Raw genomic sequence first — 17,108 nt, 5'->3', positions numbered from 1 at the left:
ATAACTATATCCACCCTGAATATTTCCATTATTTGTAATGTTGTAAAAAATTTCTATATACGAAACTGGTACGATATAGAGAGGGACATATTGTAGTGCCACTTGTCTCAACACCGGCTAATTATTACACCAAGATAAAAAAATAGTATTTAGCTTAAAAAAATATATATGACCTTAAAATCTTCTTTATACCGTCCATAAGAAAAGCATTTTCATCACAGTACGTTCCCCTCTATACACTGCAAGTTTTGTTCTACTTATTAATATATTTTCATAATATTATAAATAACGGAAATATACTTATTGCCTCACCCTGTATATGTAGATACAAGGTGTCAATCGAGGTGTTGGATAAATTTTACCAACGTGTCCGGCAGGTCATTCTGAACAAAAAATGTCATGCATATACTATAAACTTGATAATATTATAAGTAATAAAATAATAACTCCAATGTATTTCGTTTAATCTGTTTTGATTTTTTTATTAAGTTTACTGCTAATAATGCTTTGTTCCTGAACAACTAGTTGTTATTAATCTTACATTTATCGACGTAATATCGGCCGTCCCATAACGCATTTTACGATTATATAATCATATTTAAGTTACAGTTCTAGCGTTATAATGGCAGCATACGTAAATTTTTCTTAGTAATTCTTTGCGTGTTTGTAGTTACGTATTCGTCTTTGGTCTTCGTATCTTTGACTTTGTACATTTGTATAATTAAAAAAAGAATCTGACTAATCTAAGCCAAACAACATTCTTTGATAAATTGCAGAAAGCATTTTTGATGATGTTGAAATAAAAAGAAAAAAAAAAATGATTTAGATCGACGAATGACACCTAAATGAACACTCGAACAAGAAATTTAAAGCATTTTTTATTTCATTTGTCATCGATACACTGCCTCTGGGTTATTTCGTTCGACTTACGATGATTCAATTTACTTTTGTCGGTAAATATGACCCTTTACTCTTTACCTTGACTGATAATTTAATATAAAAATAACAACAACAGTGAGGACACAATGGACTGTAATTGATTTATAAGTATCAGGATTTGATAGTAAGGAAATAGGAAGTATGTACTAGCTAAATTTAAAATATATCCCATTAATTTCATCTTTAATAGGTTTCAATTAAAAACATTTTTCAAGACACTTGTATTATTATACAATTATAACTTTCATTTGGTGAGATATGCTTCTTTATGATATGTGTTCTTGAAACATAAGCTTTTTCGGTTTATGGCTTGCAACGAATAAAGTGATTGTTAAATTTAGAAGTAAATAATTATATCGTATAAAAGGTAAGAGTATAAAGTGGCGTCTAAAATACAGTTATACGATTAGAAGCAATAGGAAAACGATGTAACAGATTCGTTCTACAGGCGTCCTGAATTGCAATGAAATTGTTAAATGACGTATCGATGACACAGATCGGCACTTTCTGTTGATTCTCATAATTAATCGAATCTGATTCCAATTCGATTAATTTTCTTATTAATAAACATACACATATTATGTGTACATGTGTCATTGCGCGCACATTTATGCGTTGCGTGTTTAAACTGTTCCCGGTGAGCATATGTTGATCGAACATACTTGAAAGAATCTGCTTCAGTATATATAACTAAAGCAGGGAGATTTTATGATACTTATTTTAACCACACATACATACACACGCGCGCGCGGATTAATATTTTAGACATATCGCATAATGCGATATACATGTATATTTTTTGTTGTTTATTTCTATAGTTATTACAGTTTAATGGGTCCTTCTTGACAGGATAGATATATAGACAAGAAGGTAAGGTATCCTAGGTAGCTATCACTGTTGATTTTTATAGAATGTTCAAGAACCATCACCCTTTGCTCGTTCTTATTCAAGGTTTGTAGTTTTAAATAGATCTCGTTTATCATGATACCTTTTTTCTACAAAAGAAAATTGAATATCGTGTTGATAAAAATAAAAGAATGTTTTTATCGCAAAGGATGTACAAGCTTCGAAAATTCTTTTCACCGTATTTATCGTCCTTGTTGAAAATATAATCATGATTTTATCTTTAATAAGATTTGTTAAAAAGCTATCTAAATGCATAAATTGACTACGGCAGCTATGAAATAGCGCTACTTCATCTATCGAATACCACAACCATCTTTTCTATCGATCTAGTTGAACACATTGCTGACCGATGGATCGTAATACACCTTCCATTTCACTTGGCGACATATTACACTGCACTGTTTTAGTTTAGATATAGTATATAATATATTTGTGTTAAAATATTTCTAATATTATTATAATAATGATACATAGTTGAAAACGAGATACGATGTCGATAATGTTGATATTTATGAAAAATTCAAAAGAAGAATTTTCGAGTAGAACGTAGAAAAATGATTTAAACAATTCAATGCCGGCAGTAAAAATATATCATAGAAAATATGAAGTATACTTTAGTACAAATATTCTCATATACCATTGCATAAACTGATTTGTTTAGAACAATTTTCTTCTAATGCCGCAAAAGTATTAAGCATTTTGCTTTCATTCAACGAATAAATATTCGTAGGTGTACTTTTTTATATAATATACTATATATTATTCTGGATTCAACTATCAGTGTTCGAAGATTCTATAATTCGTATGAATTCATACCTATCGTTATTACCATATTTTTAGTTACAAGTTTCTTGTATTGCACTTCGTTACTTTTCATTGGCCCCTTTAATTTAGTTTTCATTAGTTTAGTTTTCTTCTGATCAGTCGTGTATGTGCATTGTCTCTTCATTGAATTTAATGAAATAAAGGATTATTTAAACAAAATATAATTAAAGATACACACATTCGCTTGAGCTGAGAAATTGCTTGTGAAAAAAATATGTTGAATAGAGAATTTCGGTTGTGTAGTGGTGAATTTGTTTATGTTTTTGAAACAAAGAGAAAAAATTAGTTTTTTTTCAGTGATGTGGCTTTCTTATGATTAAACAGCATGCGTCGCTCTAAATATTCGCTCCGAATCAATGGCTGGCCGTGTTAATTGCTACTCATCACGCGATGTACGCGCAATACGGCAAAGACTAGATAAGTTGCACGTGATTAGGTATCACTTAATGCCTTCCGTTCAATTAAATGCATTCAACGATTCTGGCAGCTGTGAAAGTAAATTGTTATGTTGACAGTAGAGGCGGTCCATATTGCCAATCAGCTCTGCCAGTATGGCTACTTCTTCCCGGTGAATGACTCCAAGACACTCACCGTAAGGGATGATAGTTCTCTGTATAGATTTCAGGTACCGTATTTGTCATACTACATGCTTCAGAATCGAGTATCTTTTGAACTCGGATTCATTATATGCCATATATATGTAGTATATATATATATATTTATTTATTTATTTATATGCTATATATGTATATATTGTATTTAATACTTGCAAAATGCGATGTTGATCAAATTTTTTTAAGAAGTCATTCTGAATCAGTGCCTTTGTGTGTAGGGTACCTTGTTGAAAAAGGCTAATTATATACTATTATACAGATAAGGATCCAACTTACCGATTTCGATGATTTTCAAATATGTTATCAGTATCACGATTTTGAACAATTTTTTTCTGTACATGATATAATCCTCGCTCGATTTAGTTATCGAGATATTTATGAAAAAACTTTTGACATTTTGACATTGAACCGGGCCTACGTGCCGCTTAGGTTTAGTATGCCCTAGACGATAAGATTTGCCTCGAGACATGCTTCCAGATCCGGTTTCTTGCAAGGCGAGCTGGATTTGGCATACTCGTAAGAGTAGTATGGACATCTCCCAAGCTCTGAATGCCAATTATATGCGATTATATACGAAAAAAAATTGAAATTGTTTAGGTACAGCAGTAAATACAATTACTCTTCAGCACAGAATAATTTGTTTAAAATTGGTACTAAACGACTTAAATCTTTTTACAAAGATCGATCAGTTTATTAAATGACATGAAACGAAATTTTACAAATCGTGCTTGATCGGAATCGCGAAGAAAATAGTAAATATCATTTTTACAACCTTTTGTAGTATTTACAAGAAGACTAAGCTCACCAATTTCGTTCATTTTTGATGTAGCAGAAATCAGCATTTTGCACAACTTTCTCTTATATGTATGACACTGGGCCTTAGTTTCCGAGATATTCGCAAAGAACTGTCGGTACCGCTACAGTGAAATTTGCCCAGAATTGGGCGTATACGCATCTGTATTGGTTGCTGCTGGCAAGCTGTGCCGGCCACTTATCTTTTGTTTATAAACGGGGATCAGGCGAGATTAAAGGTTCCATGCACAATTCTATGTGCGAAGCTGCTAGAAATGTCTGTTATAACTTATAACTCGATTAAAAATGAACATCGTCGAGTTAAAAATGTATCGAGTTTGGGTTTCGGTTAGTCTTTTCAAGCCAAGCGCCACGCCGTGAACCGATCGGCAGAGCTCGTTTAAATTACAACAAATTAATTATAAAAATAGTAACCGCACGAATAATTGATATTATTTTGCGAAAACAGTAATGGTTATTATGGTATTCAAGCCTCTAGACGGCCGGATCGAACAGATTAACCCGAACCCAATACATCGACTCATTCATATTATATTCATTTTTTATTGAATTATAAATTATGACAGACATTTCTTGCAGTCTTGCGTATGCAGTCGTTTAAGTTTACCCAAGTTCACCTCTCTTGTTTATATTTGTTATAAACAAAAAATAAGAGCTAGGTTCCGGTCCGGTCGTTGTAGACGCACAATTATAAGTAGAATTCACTGCGGTGGTACCGATAGTTTTTTACGAATATCTTAGAGATCGTTTGCTATACGTGCAGGAAAATGTTGCTCAAAATGTTGATTTCTACAATCCAAAAATCCAAAAATCATCGAAATCGGAAGAGGTAAGTGCCTTTGTAAATAATTACCCAACTCTTTTATCTGCGCTTGTAACGAGAATTTTAAAAATACATTTTGTAGATTTATATTAGTTGTACACATGTTGAGATTGATCTACGTTGCTACATGAGCCATAAACGGTTTTCTACGACATTCGGCCTAAAATTGCAATAAATTTACATTTTTGTTCATCTTTCCACATCCGCATCAACGGATTTCGATGAAATTTCCGACATGCATATAGCTGATATAACTCTTCAAAATATGTTATTTAAATTGTCAATATAAGCCCAGATGAAAAAATTGTAAAAAGTGAGCTTTACTTTTTCTTTGCAATTTTGATCAGTTGCATTTATCGCAAAATTCTTTCACGCGTTACCTAATAAACTAATATTTATCTTAAAAAAAAAAAAAAATCACGTCGTTTACTTCAATATTAAAGTGTATTCTGTTCTAAAGCCTGTGCCAGTACTATTTTCTTAACTGCACATGTATCGGAGAGTAAAATATAGCGTGTGAAAAAGTAAATGGTGTCAAAAAATTAGCTGATTGCTAATATAATAATGTCCTGTTTGGTCTTATTTTACTCGGAAAAGTATGACTAATACTCTTAACGAACTTTTATTAACAAGAAATCTGAAATAAAGGACTTTTATTGCGTTGCGTTAGTGTTATCTCATCGACGCGAAGGCGAAATGTGCGGCTCCGCTGCGCGATCCTTCTCGAATGCCCGAGTTACGGGAACAAGGATGATAAAATGGCGACGAAGTCTGATGATATAAACAAAGCAGTCTCACCGTGCCCCGCCGAAGACAGGAAACTAAAAATGGCCACGAGGCCAGATAATATCTCACTGACAAATAAACACAGCCCGTTCTGTCCGAACACAACATGCCGTTATATAGTTAAACGTTATATAGTTATATTGTCACGGTGTACAAGAAATTTAATTGCGTCGTACTATCGAGTGCAATTAGTAATAAAATATCTTAGTGTGTCAGACCTCAATCCGCTTCCACTGCCCGACAGACCATAAACGAATTGACTTTTTACTGCAAACTACCTATGCAAGTCACTCAATACAAGGACGTAATAGGGCTCGAATTAATGTTCATAATTTCCATTTTACGAGTGAAAATGTGTGCCTGACTTTTACCTGCTACGGTATACAATACGCATAAAACATTAACTATTTTCATATCTTGACTAAAAAAATGATTGTTGATGCAATTTGCACTATTATAAACATATATATACGTGTGTGTGTGTATGTGTGCGCGCGCGCGTGTGTATGTGTGTGTAACTTATACTATATTATAAATATGTACACACACACACACACACACACACACACACACACACACACACACACAAAACCTTTGCACTCAAGAGGCGTCTCAGTCGCCACGGCGTTTTATGTGGCAAATCAAGTGGCGAGTGAGAGACGACAGTCCCCGTTTATGCTAGATTTCGACATCTCCAATTGAAGACAGCGCAGTATTGGTTCGTAAATAGGTTCTTTCGCTCTTTATGTTCTTTGTTAGAAGGTGTAAAGTGTACACTCTAAAATGGAGATAAAATATTTAATCTCAAGTCCCTCCGAAACTATGGTTTTGAAAATGTCACCGACGTTAGTTCGGATTCGACGATGATGGCAAAAATATTATAGTTCAGAAGTTCTGAAAAAATGGTTTTCGGAAGTGAAATTAGCTCAAATGAAAATGAACTTGATCTTGAACTGTTGAAAAATGCGGTCAATTGTATTCAAGAATGCATCTTGGTGAATGCTTTGTAAATTATCATACAAAAAGTACAGAAATTAATATTACAAAGTCATATTTCCAAAGATATAAATATAGATAAATTATTAGAATATAATGTTTTCGTAAGTTAATTAGTACAATCATTTTACGCTATCACGCGTCACATATGCGCTAAATCACCTCGAGAAAGAGAGTGAGTGAGTGAGTGAGTGTGAGTGTGTGTGTGGGGGGGAGGGGGCTTTCACCGTGTACAGTTAGGTTTATCTACAGGCGTGATTATATTACCAGCTCGTACCGCGATAAGTTTATATATGTAAACTCGCGAGGTTTTACACGTAACAAAGGTTGCTCAAATATAACGTAATAAAACATACTAAAAAATCATCGATATCAGTCAGATGGACCTGCATCGGAACTGCATCGTTCTATTAAAACTTCCATTACATCTCGTAATAGATTAACAGCTTTTCTTGCCAATTGTGAAGATGTGACGAGGAAACATAATACACAATTGCTTTCTTACGAAAAGGCATCTCGTGCACACTGATTGACAATCTTGACAAATATTTCAAATACGATTTTGAAGAATATATTTTTACAGTACATTATAATCCTTTTTCCTTATCTCTTTTTCTAAACAAAGAGAATTCATACATATCTAGACCTAGATGTTGTATACTAATATGGTATGTTGTAAAATATAGTTGCGTCGTATTACTGTTGGAGAACAAAATATTTAAATTTAACTAAATTTTATTCGTATATACCGCTGCTATACGTTATAGCTATACATATGTCGATATACAGATTAAAAGCATCACATTGCACTGATAAATCGGTATATAGCGATAATGCATTCACGCATAGAGCAGGCCCTAAAGAATAAAATTCGCCATCAATCATGCTTCCATACTGTATAACGAGTAGTATGGACAGCTTTCAAGCATAAAAACGTTTCTATGCGAAAAGAAAGTTGCAATTGTTAAGTATAGCAGTAGATGGGTGTATTGAAAAGCAAGAAACACCACGTGAACAAAGAAAACGATAAGGAAAAATTGGCTAATAAAAAATTAACGATATAATAATATTGTGTTTGGTTTCATTTCGATCGGGAAAATGTTGACAATGTGTTAATGAAATTTTCAATGTCTCAAGTGCCCGAAATAAGGTCGGCGGCAGGTTGTGTTTCGGCAGGTGCCTTTCGTTTATTCGTCGGCGAGATACCTCGGCTGGTCTCGTGTCCGCTTCTGGTCTCTCGTCAAAAGCGGGAATGGTGAGACTGCTTTGTTTATGCATATAATCAATCTTCACCATCGTTCTGCCATCCCTGTCCGCGTGACCTTATCTCGACCTCTTGAAGCGGTCGCACGACGAGGTCGCTCGTCTCGCCTTCGTATTTTTATTAAACACTCTTTTTAATTACCATTGACACATTGTTAACATTTTCCTGATTAAAATGAGCCCAAACACGATATTATAATACTGGTAATCAGCTAATTCTTTGAAATGGCCATCTTTTATCACAGATACCTAAACGTTTACAAATTTTTTCCGCATAGAAATGATATTTCATTGTCTGGTATATGTTTATACTGCTCTTGGAAGTAGGTTTCACGAGACTCAGTTTGCATTGCGTAAAACTTAGTTTGACAGGATGCTTCGAGGTAAATCTCAACGAAAAGGCATGCTTTAAATGACAAAGTTTTTTATATATAACTATCGATATCTCACCCAGCTGACCGATTTCGATGATTTTTGAGTATGCTGTAGAAATCAACATTTTAAATAACTTTTCTCATACATATGTATAGCCGCCGCTAGGCCTTACCACAGAATTGCATAAAGCATCGTCGATACAGCTACAATGAATTTTGTTTATAATCGTGCATCCGTTGTAGCATATACGTTAGCATTGGTTTGCTGGCCGCCTTGAGACAGGATCTCCAGGGCCGTATTGCCGTACGCGGCTGCGCCTGAAGCAGTCTCAGCCCAGATCGACACGGCATCGGCCGTCTCCCATTGGTGTCAATCGCGTTTCATGATCGACTGTTTAGGCCTAACTAAGCAGTCCAGTGCCAAACGTAATACGATCCGACTGTAGCAGCCGAATGAACTTTTATTAAATACTTCTATTTTAAAAATATATCTTCGTTTATAAAATATAAAATAGCATCTGACCCAAACATAACAAGAAGATACGTCAATAGTACGTTTATCTTTGACACAGTCACAAGTACAGCTGGCGTGTTTGCTGCTTTGTTCAGGCTTCGTTTGTATAGACTACAAACAAAAGATAAGAATTAGATTTGGGGTAGGCGTCATTCTATCCTGCCGCCGTATGACGGTTGGCAACACTATCTCGTACATACTCATACGTTGTAACGGATGCACAATTGCGAGTATTCATTATAATAGTTTTATGCAATAGTTTCATGCGATTATCTCGGAAACTGAGGCCTTAGGGGCGGTTTCATATATGGGAAAAAGTTGTGCAAAATGTTTGATTTCCACATTCTCAAAAATCATCGAAACCGATGAGATCGATAAAATATCGATAATTACCAGTATATTACCACCAATTACCATTCATTTTATCGTATATGTGTCTCTAAACATGTATTCCTACGTATGAAACTCTTTGTATCTAAAAACTCAACACGGAACGCTAACGTAATCTACGAACAGATATCTTAACGTTACAAATATCAAGAACAGGATTGTATTTTTCTACGTATCTATAGGTACAATGACTTTCAAAAATATTCAGCATTATGATAGGACTAGCTTTATGGCTCGATGTTTCGGTTGTTTGTAAAGCAGGCGGCCCTCCTATTTTTTAAATGATGGATCGTATATTAATATTAGTAAAAACATATAATTTATTTGAAAAATTTACGTACATTATATACTAAAGATTATTGAAAGGAATAATTCCGCACTTTTGTCACTGTTTACTTCTATCAACTTAGTATATTTAGTTAACCTTATTTAGTATAATTTAGTGTAATTTAGTTAATTGAGTTAAAATAATTTTGTTTTGGAACATGTTTTAATCTGTTTGAAATGTCATTTATAATTTTTATTTTAATATTCTAATTATACACGGCCATTCAATTTCGTGTCTTTGTTTTAATTCGGCTATCGAAGAAATTGGAGTTTCCCGAATATTTCTACCTAGTCCATCCCATGAATTCTCGATAAGATTAAAGTCCGATGATTGTGATAGGGAATGAAGAATTTTGGGGCATTTATATAATTACATTTATATGAACGCTCTTGGACAATGCGTGTCTTATGCTTGGGGCCGTTGTCTTGATAAAACCTAAAACCGTTATTTACCCCCTTTTTTACGGCATTCTAAACTAAATTGTTCTTAAGTATGCTTAAGTAAAGATTTTTATCCATAATGTTGTCAATGAACATCAAATTTCCAACTCCATATCCTTTTTTCTTTATTCTTTATTCGATTTTCGCAACGCTATAGCTCTTCCGCCGGAATTGTAAAGATGTTTAGAAGAAAACTATTCGTCTTTTTGATGAACGATCTTTTCTCGCTATTCTTCCGTTATAACCAGCTTGCCTTAACGTTGTCCCAACTGTTTCGGCCGAAATTTTTTTGAATCTTTCATCTAATAGCTCACTAACTATTTTCAGAGTTCTTATTCGCCGATTTTCTTTCGCTTTTCGAATAATCATCTCTCGTACTTAAAACTTCATCTTTCAGTTTGCTGAGTAGATTCAATGCGATTCTTGAAATGAAATGGTTGAACGATATCCGCGACAGTAACTGCTCATACCAAGCATAGAACCCATTTCATCGTAGATTTTTCGCTTTTCTCGGTGAAAAATTACAAGTTGTCGCGTATGAAATGTCGTATTTTTCATTTGCAACTCATTTCGGACAAAATAACAGTCGTTACCAAAGAGTAGTGAGGAGGTATGGATGTATAACGCATTTCCAAATTCTGTTTGTAAACGGTATTAACGGTTCTATTTTCTTGGAATATTGAGCCACCAGAAGGAGATAAACGGAGAAATACAAATCGTGTTTGTATATTTTGCGAAGCGAAAATACGGTATTATTTCTGTTAATAATTTTTATTATCTAACATACGTGAATTTTTCAAATAAATTATATGTTTTTACTAATATTGATATATACGACCTATTATTTAAAAAATGACCAGGGCGATTGCTCTATAAACAATCGACATATCGAGCCATAAATTACTAAAGTATAGTCATACCAAAGTGTTTATATTTTTGAAATATTTTTGAAAGTCACTGTGTGTAGTGATATTTTCGATAAATTCGATAAATCTAAATTACTAATGCATATATGGCTTTTAATTCAGAATGACATGCAATAATGTTTCGTGAAACGGTAGAAAAATTACTAGCTCTCTGATAGCTATGGTTTTTGGATATGTCGTAGAAGTCAACATTTCGAACAAATTGTTTGCTCTATATGTAACTGTTGGTCGGCTATAGTTTTTCAGGTACTCGCACTTCATATCGATACCACTACAAAATTGAATTCTGCTTACAAGTGTGCTTCTGTAACAATTATGCGCATTAGTGGTGGTTGCCGGCCGCTTATCTTTTTTTTATACAATAATATATACATATGTATAGTATAAGTTTCGCGAACTTAAAGCCTCCTACACAATTGCACGAACGAGGCTATAAAAAATAATTGCAATAACTGAATCAATAATGAATTCCATCGATATATAGAATTTAGGTTTGGATTAGTATTTTCAATTTGAAAGCCTCGTAATTGTAAAAATATGTAATAGGCGAGTCAATAATTGATATTATTTTACGTAATAAAAGAATGAAAATTGAAAAATTAACCTAAACCCGATATATTGACGATATTCGTTTTTAATTGAATTATAATACATTTCTTATAGCCTCGAATATGTTGTTGCGCACACAGCTTTACTCAAGTTCGACCCATCCTCGTTTGTATAACAGTGGACAAATTTTAAGTTTCGACTAAATCATTCTATCCGGCCACTGACAACTAATATAGACGCATACGTTGCCACGGACGCTGAATTATTATAGAAAAAATTTACTGAAGTGGTATAGATAGCATTTTGCGAATATCTTGGAAATTATGGCCGAGGGACAGTTACATGTACAGGAAAAGGTTGCCCAAAATATTGAGTTTTACAACACATTCGAAAATCATCGAAATCGGAGAGCAAGTAGCTTTTCTACAGTTGCATCAAAATCTTAGATACTACTTTGCACTTTTCGGCTTTTCTTTTCAATCGTGCGATTAATGAAATTGTCACCGAGTATCCACGTTATATTAAATTCAAGTAGACGTTTAAGTAATATTCTTGAGAATAAGTAGCAATAGTAATAAGTTACGCAGAAAAGTAGTATAGCTTTCGTGTATATTCATTTTCCAAATCATTAAGATATCACTTTTTTTATTTAATAAATAGACACCATGTTATTGGCCATGGCAACATAGAATCCCCGATAATGTGGAATATGCTATTTATCTGGCTAAAAGAACTCTAAGAAACAAGCAGCGACATGCCCTTGAAGATTATGAAATTGTATGTAAATTTTTATGATTTTATTCTGTAAATAGTTGATACGTAATATATATTACATATATTACATATTCTATATATATTATATAGTTTTGGCAAATATCTAACTTATCGCATCTTCTTAGGAAGCTTTGAACAGCCTACGTAGGAATTTGCAAAACAAATGGGATATTATACAACTACAAGCCGAAGAACAGGTGAATAATTATCGTCGTCGTAATTTATCTTCTCTCACTGATTCACTGAAATTTAACAAACAGTTGTAACAATTTGATATTGTATCGCGTTAATATTACACAAATTATACTCATATTGGAACACGGTAATCTTTGATTTATCGCAAAGCAGCAAAAATTCGATTTTGTTAGTTGGATTAATCTTTAGAAAAATACGTTCTAGCATTTCTACATTTCTATATTTCTGCATTTTTATATTTCTGTATTTCGTTACTTATATTTTCCTTCTACGTAATCAAAACATTATACGTTTGAGCGTGTGACTCGTTGAGATATAACATTGTGTATTCAGGTCCGCTTAGCGAAGGAGCGAAAAAAAGGGGATAAAATAGTAAGCGATTCTCAAGAACGAGCATTTTGGAGAGTTTACAGGCCACCACCCGGTTGTCTAAGTAGTCTTGAAGTAGCACCCGTACCTACACGGTTTCGTCCTGGACTTTCACGTCCTCCATCACGTAAACGCACTTTAACCGATCTGCAACGCGAGGTAAATACTCTCTTTTAATCCCGTTATCTTATTTTAGATATATGTAATTATACAGCTACACGGTTTTAATCACCTTCTTGCGCATTGTTTTCGTGTCCTGTGCCATGTGTTTTCGAATTTCTGCTGATACAATATAAACGATTACTATATACGTTAATTCATATTGTCCAGCGTTAGTCAGTGCAGCGCTCTTAGATTACGATTAAACGGGCGTTTTACACGCTGCTTGTTAGATCCCGATATTAAAAATTGTATCGCCTGGTCAGCATATTTCGTTTTCCGTGACAAGGTGGCGTTTTGCGACCGTGTCAGAGCGTGTTTCACACCCGCGTAATCAGTTGCAAAACACAACGTGCGACACGCGGCACACGTATAAAACGCCCGTCTGTCCTAGCCTTAAAGTCTATTAAAAATATTTCATATTTCATTTATACATATATAAAAGAACTTGTGCATGTGTTACGAGCGTAGTCTGCAGGACGCACGCTGTCGTTTTTGTCCGGACAAAGTCCAAAGAGATAGTCGAATACCGAACATGGTTCGACACGCATAGTACGAGCAAAATCGATATTATTTACCACTGCGAACTTGGCCAGGTTTGAATTGGGCATTGTGATGAAATGATAAATCTATGTGAGCAGCACCGCGCTAAGTTGTCCCAGTTTTATTCATCTCGCAAGTTACACTATCAAAATGCCATTCTCCGATTTTTCTAAAACTGCGCACGCTTGTAATACATTAAAAAGCATTAGACACGTGTTTTGTTATTTCGGCTCATAAACTGTTTGATGGTTGGAAAACGGCTCAGAAATGTCAACATTGTTTTTAAGCAATTGTTTCCTATTCGCTCTACTTTTCAATCCAACTTACCTCGTAACTGTCGAATATTTAGCCCGATCTCTGAAGCGTTAAACGAAGTATCACAGTTATACGAAGTATCGTAGCAGTAGCTGGGATCTTGAAATTTCCTTTGCTGGTAATGTTGCAAGAGACAAGTGACAAGTTTGGACCCATCTTAGAGAAAAATATCTATCAAGCTGTCACTTTGTGTTTATATTCAGACCATGAAACATTTTTTTAAAAAACTTTCAGATTTCATCCTTCTGCACAACTATGATGCTGCAATTTACAAGTGAGAAATAATGTTCTAAAAATTCAATCATCGATTCATATCAAATTTGCACCACCAGGATTTGTGAACGTGTCTCTAAGTACGCCTGATAAAAGGGCGAATATACATATTACAGAAAAACCAGATAAATCTGAGAATATTGCGTGTAGAATGTTGTTTGAAAAATTGTGCTACGCAAAGTAAGTTTTGTAATGGTGTTACCATTATCAGATGTGCTTGTTGCACTGATTCTATTTATATAAAATACTTTTTCACCCCAATTACTCCTCACTACCCTAAAAAAATACATAAAAATAAAAAACCAAAAATGTTTTGGGATTATCGACTTTAGGTTTGTGAGTTTCGGATTTGCGAGGTTTGGGTTTATTGGTTTATTGCCAAGATTGTGAAACGATAAGTTAAAATAAAAAATAATATAAATAGATAGGCTTTTTCTAACCGTCGAAAGCTTTATGAGCTGAAATAAAAACGCTCGTGTTTAACGTTTTTCGATGTATTATATACGTATGTGCGCGGTTTTAGAAGAATCGGTGAGTGACATTTGGTAGTGTCGCTTGTCAGCGATGTCGTTCCTTTTGGAACGAAGTATCGGTATTGGTTTAGGCGTATAAAGAATCTACCCCCGGCCGGAAACGGCTGTCGACTCTTTTCAAATTCGTATTAAGTAATTTTAGTAAATAACGAATATTAGTCCCCGGAAGTGAATAGAACGGAAACAAGGTAGCGCAACTCTGTCCCATTCGGGAGACACCGACGCACGAAAAAACTCGGACCGCAACTGTGGCCCCGTAGACGATTCGTCACGTCGCGCGTCAATACCATTGGTGTAAGTTGCTGACCGAGGAATTTTATAGATATTTATCATGTTCGCTATTCGACTACACGTGTTTATTTGGACTCTGGAATATGACTATGAGTATGCTGTGTATATACAGAGAGAAACAAGGGGTGATTTTCAATGAATCCAGGTGGATGAGACGACACTTTGTCTCACCTAATTTTAACATCTAGTAATCAATTATAAAATACTGCAAATATTATAAAAATATTTTAGTAACGGTACACATGTATTCTTTTCTTCTCTTTTCTTTTAATACTAGGTGGCCCTTTTGAAGAACAGTTTAACGCGTACAAGGATAAAGGTTTCGGCTGCGATCGAAAATTTAAAATCATACTTTGAAACGTACGTGGAATACGATCCGATGTTTATACAGCCACAACCTTCAAACCCATGGATCACCGACGATCAAACATTTTGGCAGCTAAACAGTCCTGTGTTGGTATTCTAAACATAATTAAAATTTCTCATACAAATATACACACATATATATACGTTTCACGGTAAAGCGCGCGATCGTCGCAGCGAAGATGCTTGTTGTGTCGCAAAACACGATTTAAGTTCCTTTCTATTTGTGTAATTTGTTATGCGCAGGGTGGATCTTCCTACGGAAAAACGCGTCAAGCGCTGGGCATTATCAATGGAAGAGTTAATGTCTGACCCAACTGGTGAATATTTGGAATTTTTTCGTTGAATAGATACGTATTCATACCTACGATATATGTATATTGCAGATGCGTTTGTACGTAATAACAAAAATAACTTATGTCAATTATCAACGACTATCTTGAAATTTTTTTGTAGCTTTTAATTTTTTTACGTATATAGAACTCGATATACAAAATGTATGACAATAGCAACAAACATAAGTAAGAATGTTAGTCAGCAATGGTAGGAAAGCCTGAAGAATAAGTAATATATAAGTAATCGAATGATCAACGTTTGAAAATTGCGTCTTGACTTTACACGTTCTATCGTAGGTTTGCAAGAGTTCACAAATTATTTGAGGAAAGAATATAGCCATGAAAATATACGATTTTGGTTAGCAGTTAAAGATTTGAGACATAGTTTCCAAGCACAAATATCCGACAAAGTCAACGAAATCTTCAAGTATGTATCATATATTATATTACATATTATCAAATATTTTCTCTTAGTCAATTCGCGAAAAGCGAAAATTTCATTGAATGGCATACTCGTATGTACAATATATAGACGTATAATGATATACATATAGTAAGCAAATGATGGATGGAATATATTCTAGAGAATTCCTGGCACCCGGAGCACCTTGCGAAATAAACATAGATGGAAAGACAATGGAAAAAGTGCATCAAGAAATGAAAAATCCAAATCGATTTATATTTGATTCCGCCGCTGAACATGTGTATACGCTACTTCTGAAAAAGGATTGCTATCCTAGATTTATTCGTTCGGATCAATATCGAAATACTTTAGCTGCCGGTGTGCAACCTTTGCAAAAAAAATGGTACGACTTAGTAGTAATTTTAGTAGCAATTCTGTTCTCTATATATTTCCTATTCTTTCTTCTTTACCTCTACTCAAGACTCGATCGAAGTTCATCATCTACGATATCTTTCAATTACTACTGACTACTATTAAATAGTATTATATATACGGTTGTGTGTTATCGATATATTACAATTCCGTTTATTATTCAATGGTATTCCGCAGGTTTTTTAGCTTTGGTGGACAAACAAAGAAGAAAATTTCTTCGACTTCGACTTCGATTTCGACTTCGACTCCGACTCCAACGACCAGCACTTTGCAGCACCATGCTGCAGGTAGTGCAGCAAGCGGTAGTAAACGAAGGGGAAGCGATCGGAGTCTATCTGGATCTGCTCACGAGTTAGCCGTCTGTGGTGTTCGAGATACAACTTCGATGCCTAGAGTGCCACATTCTCACAGTCAGTCGAACCTCACCGATATTCCATATAGGTAAACGACAGATTTAATATTTTTTGAAGAACGATAATATATATGTTCTTCTCTCTATATTGCCTTTGTTGCGCTCTTTGTTCTCTATTAATCTTATCTTTATTTTCGTCTCTATGTTGCTATTTTTAAATTTAAAAATAACGGTGGTTCATAAATTCTTCGATTAATTTTTTGTTTAATTGTTTCGTTACAAATA

At 34.4% G+C, this 17,108-nt stretch overlaps 1 protein-coding gene across 8 annotated transcripts in view; it reads left to right on the top strand.

Moving 5' to 3' along the window:
• Positions 1 to 17,108, top strand: part of LOC132905860 (regulator of G-protein signaling 9) — a 45,536-nt gene that overhangs the window by 18,119 nt on the left and 10,309 nt on the right. For 7 of the 8 annotated variants that reach the window (XM_060957561.1, XM_060957560.1, XM_060957563.1 and 4 more), the window contains 9 exons: positions 3,186 to 3,295; positions 12,147 to 12,263; positions 12,386 to 12,457; positions 12,789 to 12,983; positions 15,216 to 15,391; positions 15,548 to 15,621; positions 15,934 to 16,063; positions 16,221 to 16,442; positions 16,649 to 16,912. In XM_060957561.1, the coding sequence (XP_060813544.1) occupies positions 3,186 to 3,295; positions 12,147 to 12,263; positions 12,386 to 12,457; positions 12,789 to 12,983; positions 15,216 to 15,391; positions 15,548 to 15,621; positions 15,934 to 16,063; positions 16,221 to 16,442; positions 16,649 to 16,912 (1,360 nt within the window). The remainder of the gene's footprint in view (positions 1 to 3,185; positions 3,296 to 12,146; positions 12,264 to 12,385; positions 12,458 to 12,788; positions 12,984 to 15,215; positions 15,392 to 15,547; positions 15,622 to 15,933; positions 16,064 to 16,220; positions 16,443 to 16,648; positions 16,913 to 17,108) is intronic. The other variant, XM_060957566.1, reaches the window with a different exon arrangement.

Source organism: Bombus pascuorum, chromosome 4 (genome assembly GCF_905332965.1).
Source record: "Bombus pascuorum chromosome 4, iyBomPasc1.1, whole genome shotgun sequence".
NCBI lineage: Eukaryota > Metazoa > Arthropoda > Insecta > Hymenoptera > Apidae > Bombus > Bombus pascuorum.
The sequence above is the reverse complement of the archived record's forward strand: the minus strand, read 5'-3'. Positions and strand labels throughout refer to the sequence as shown.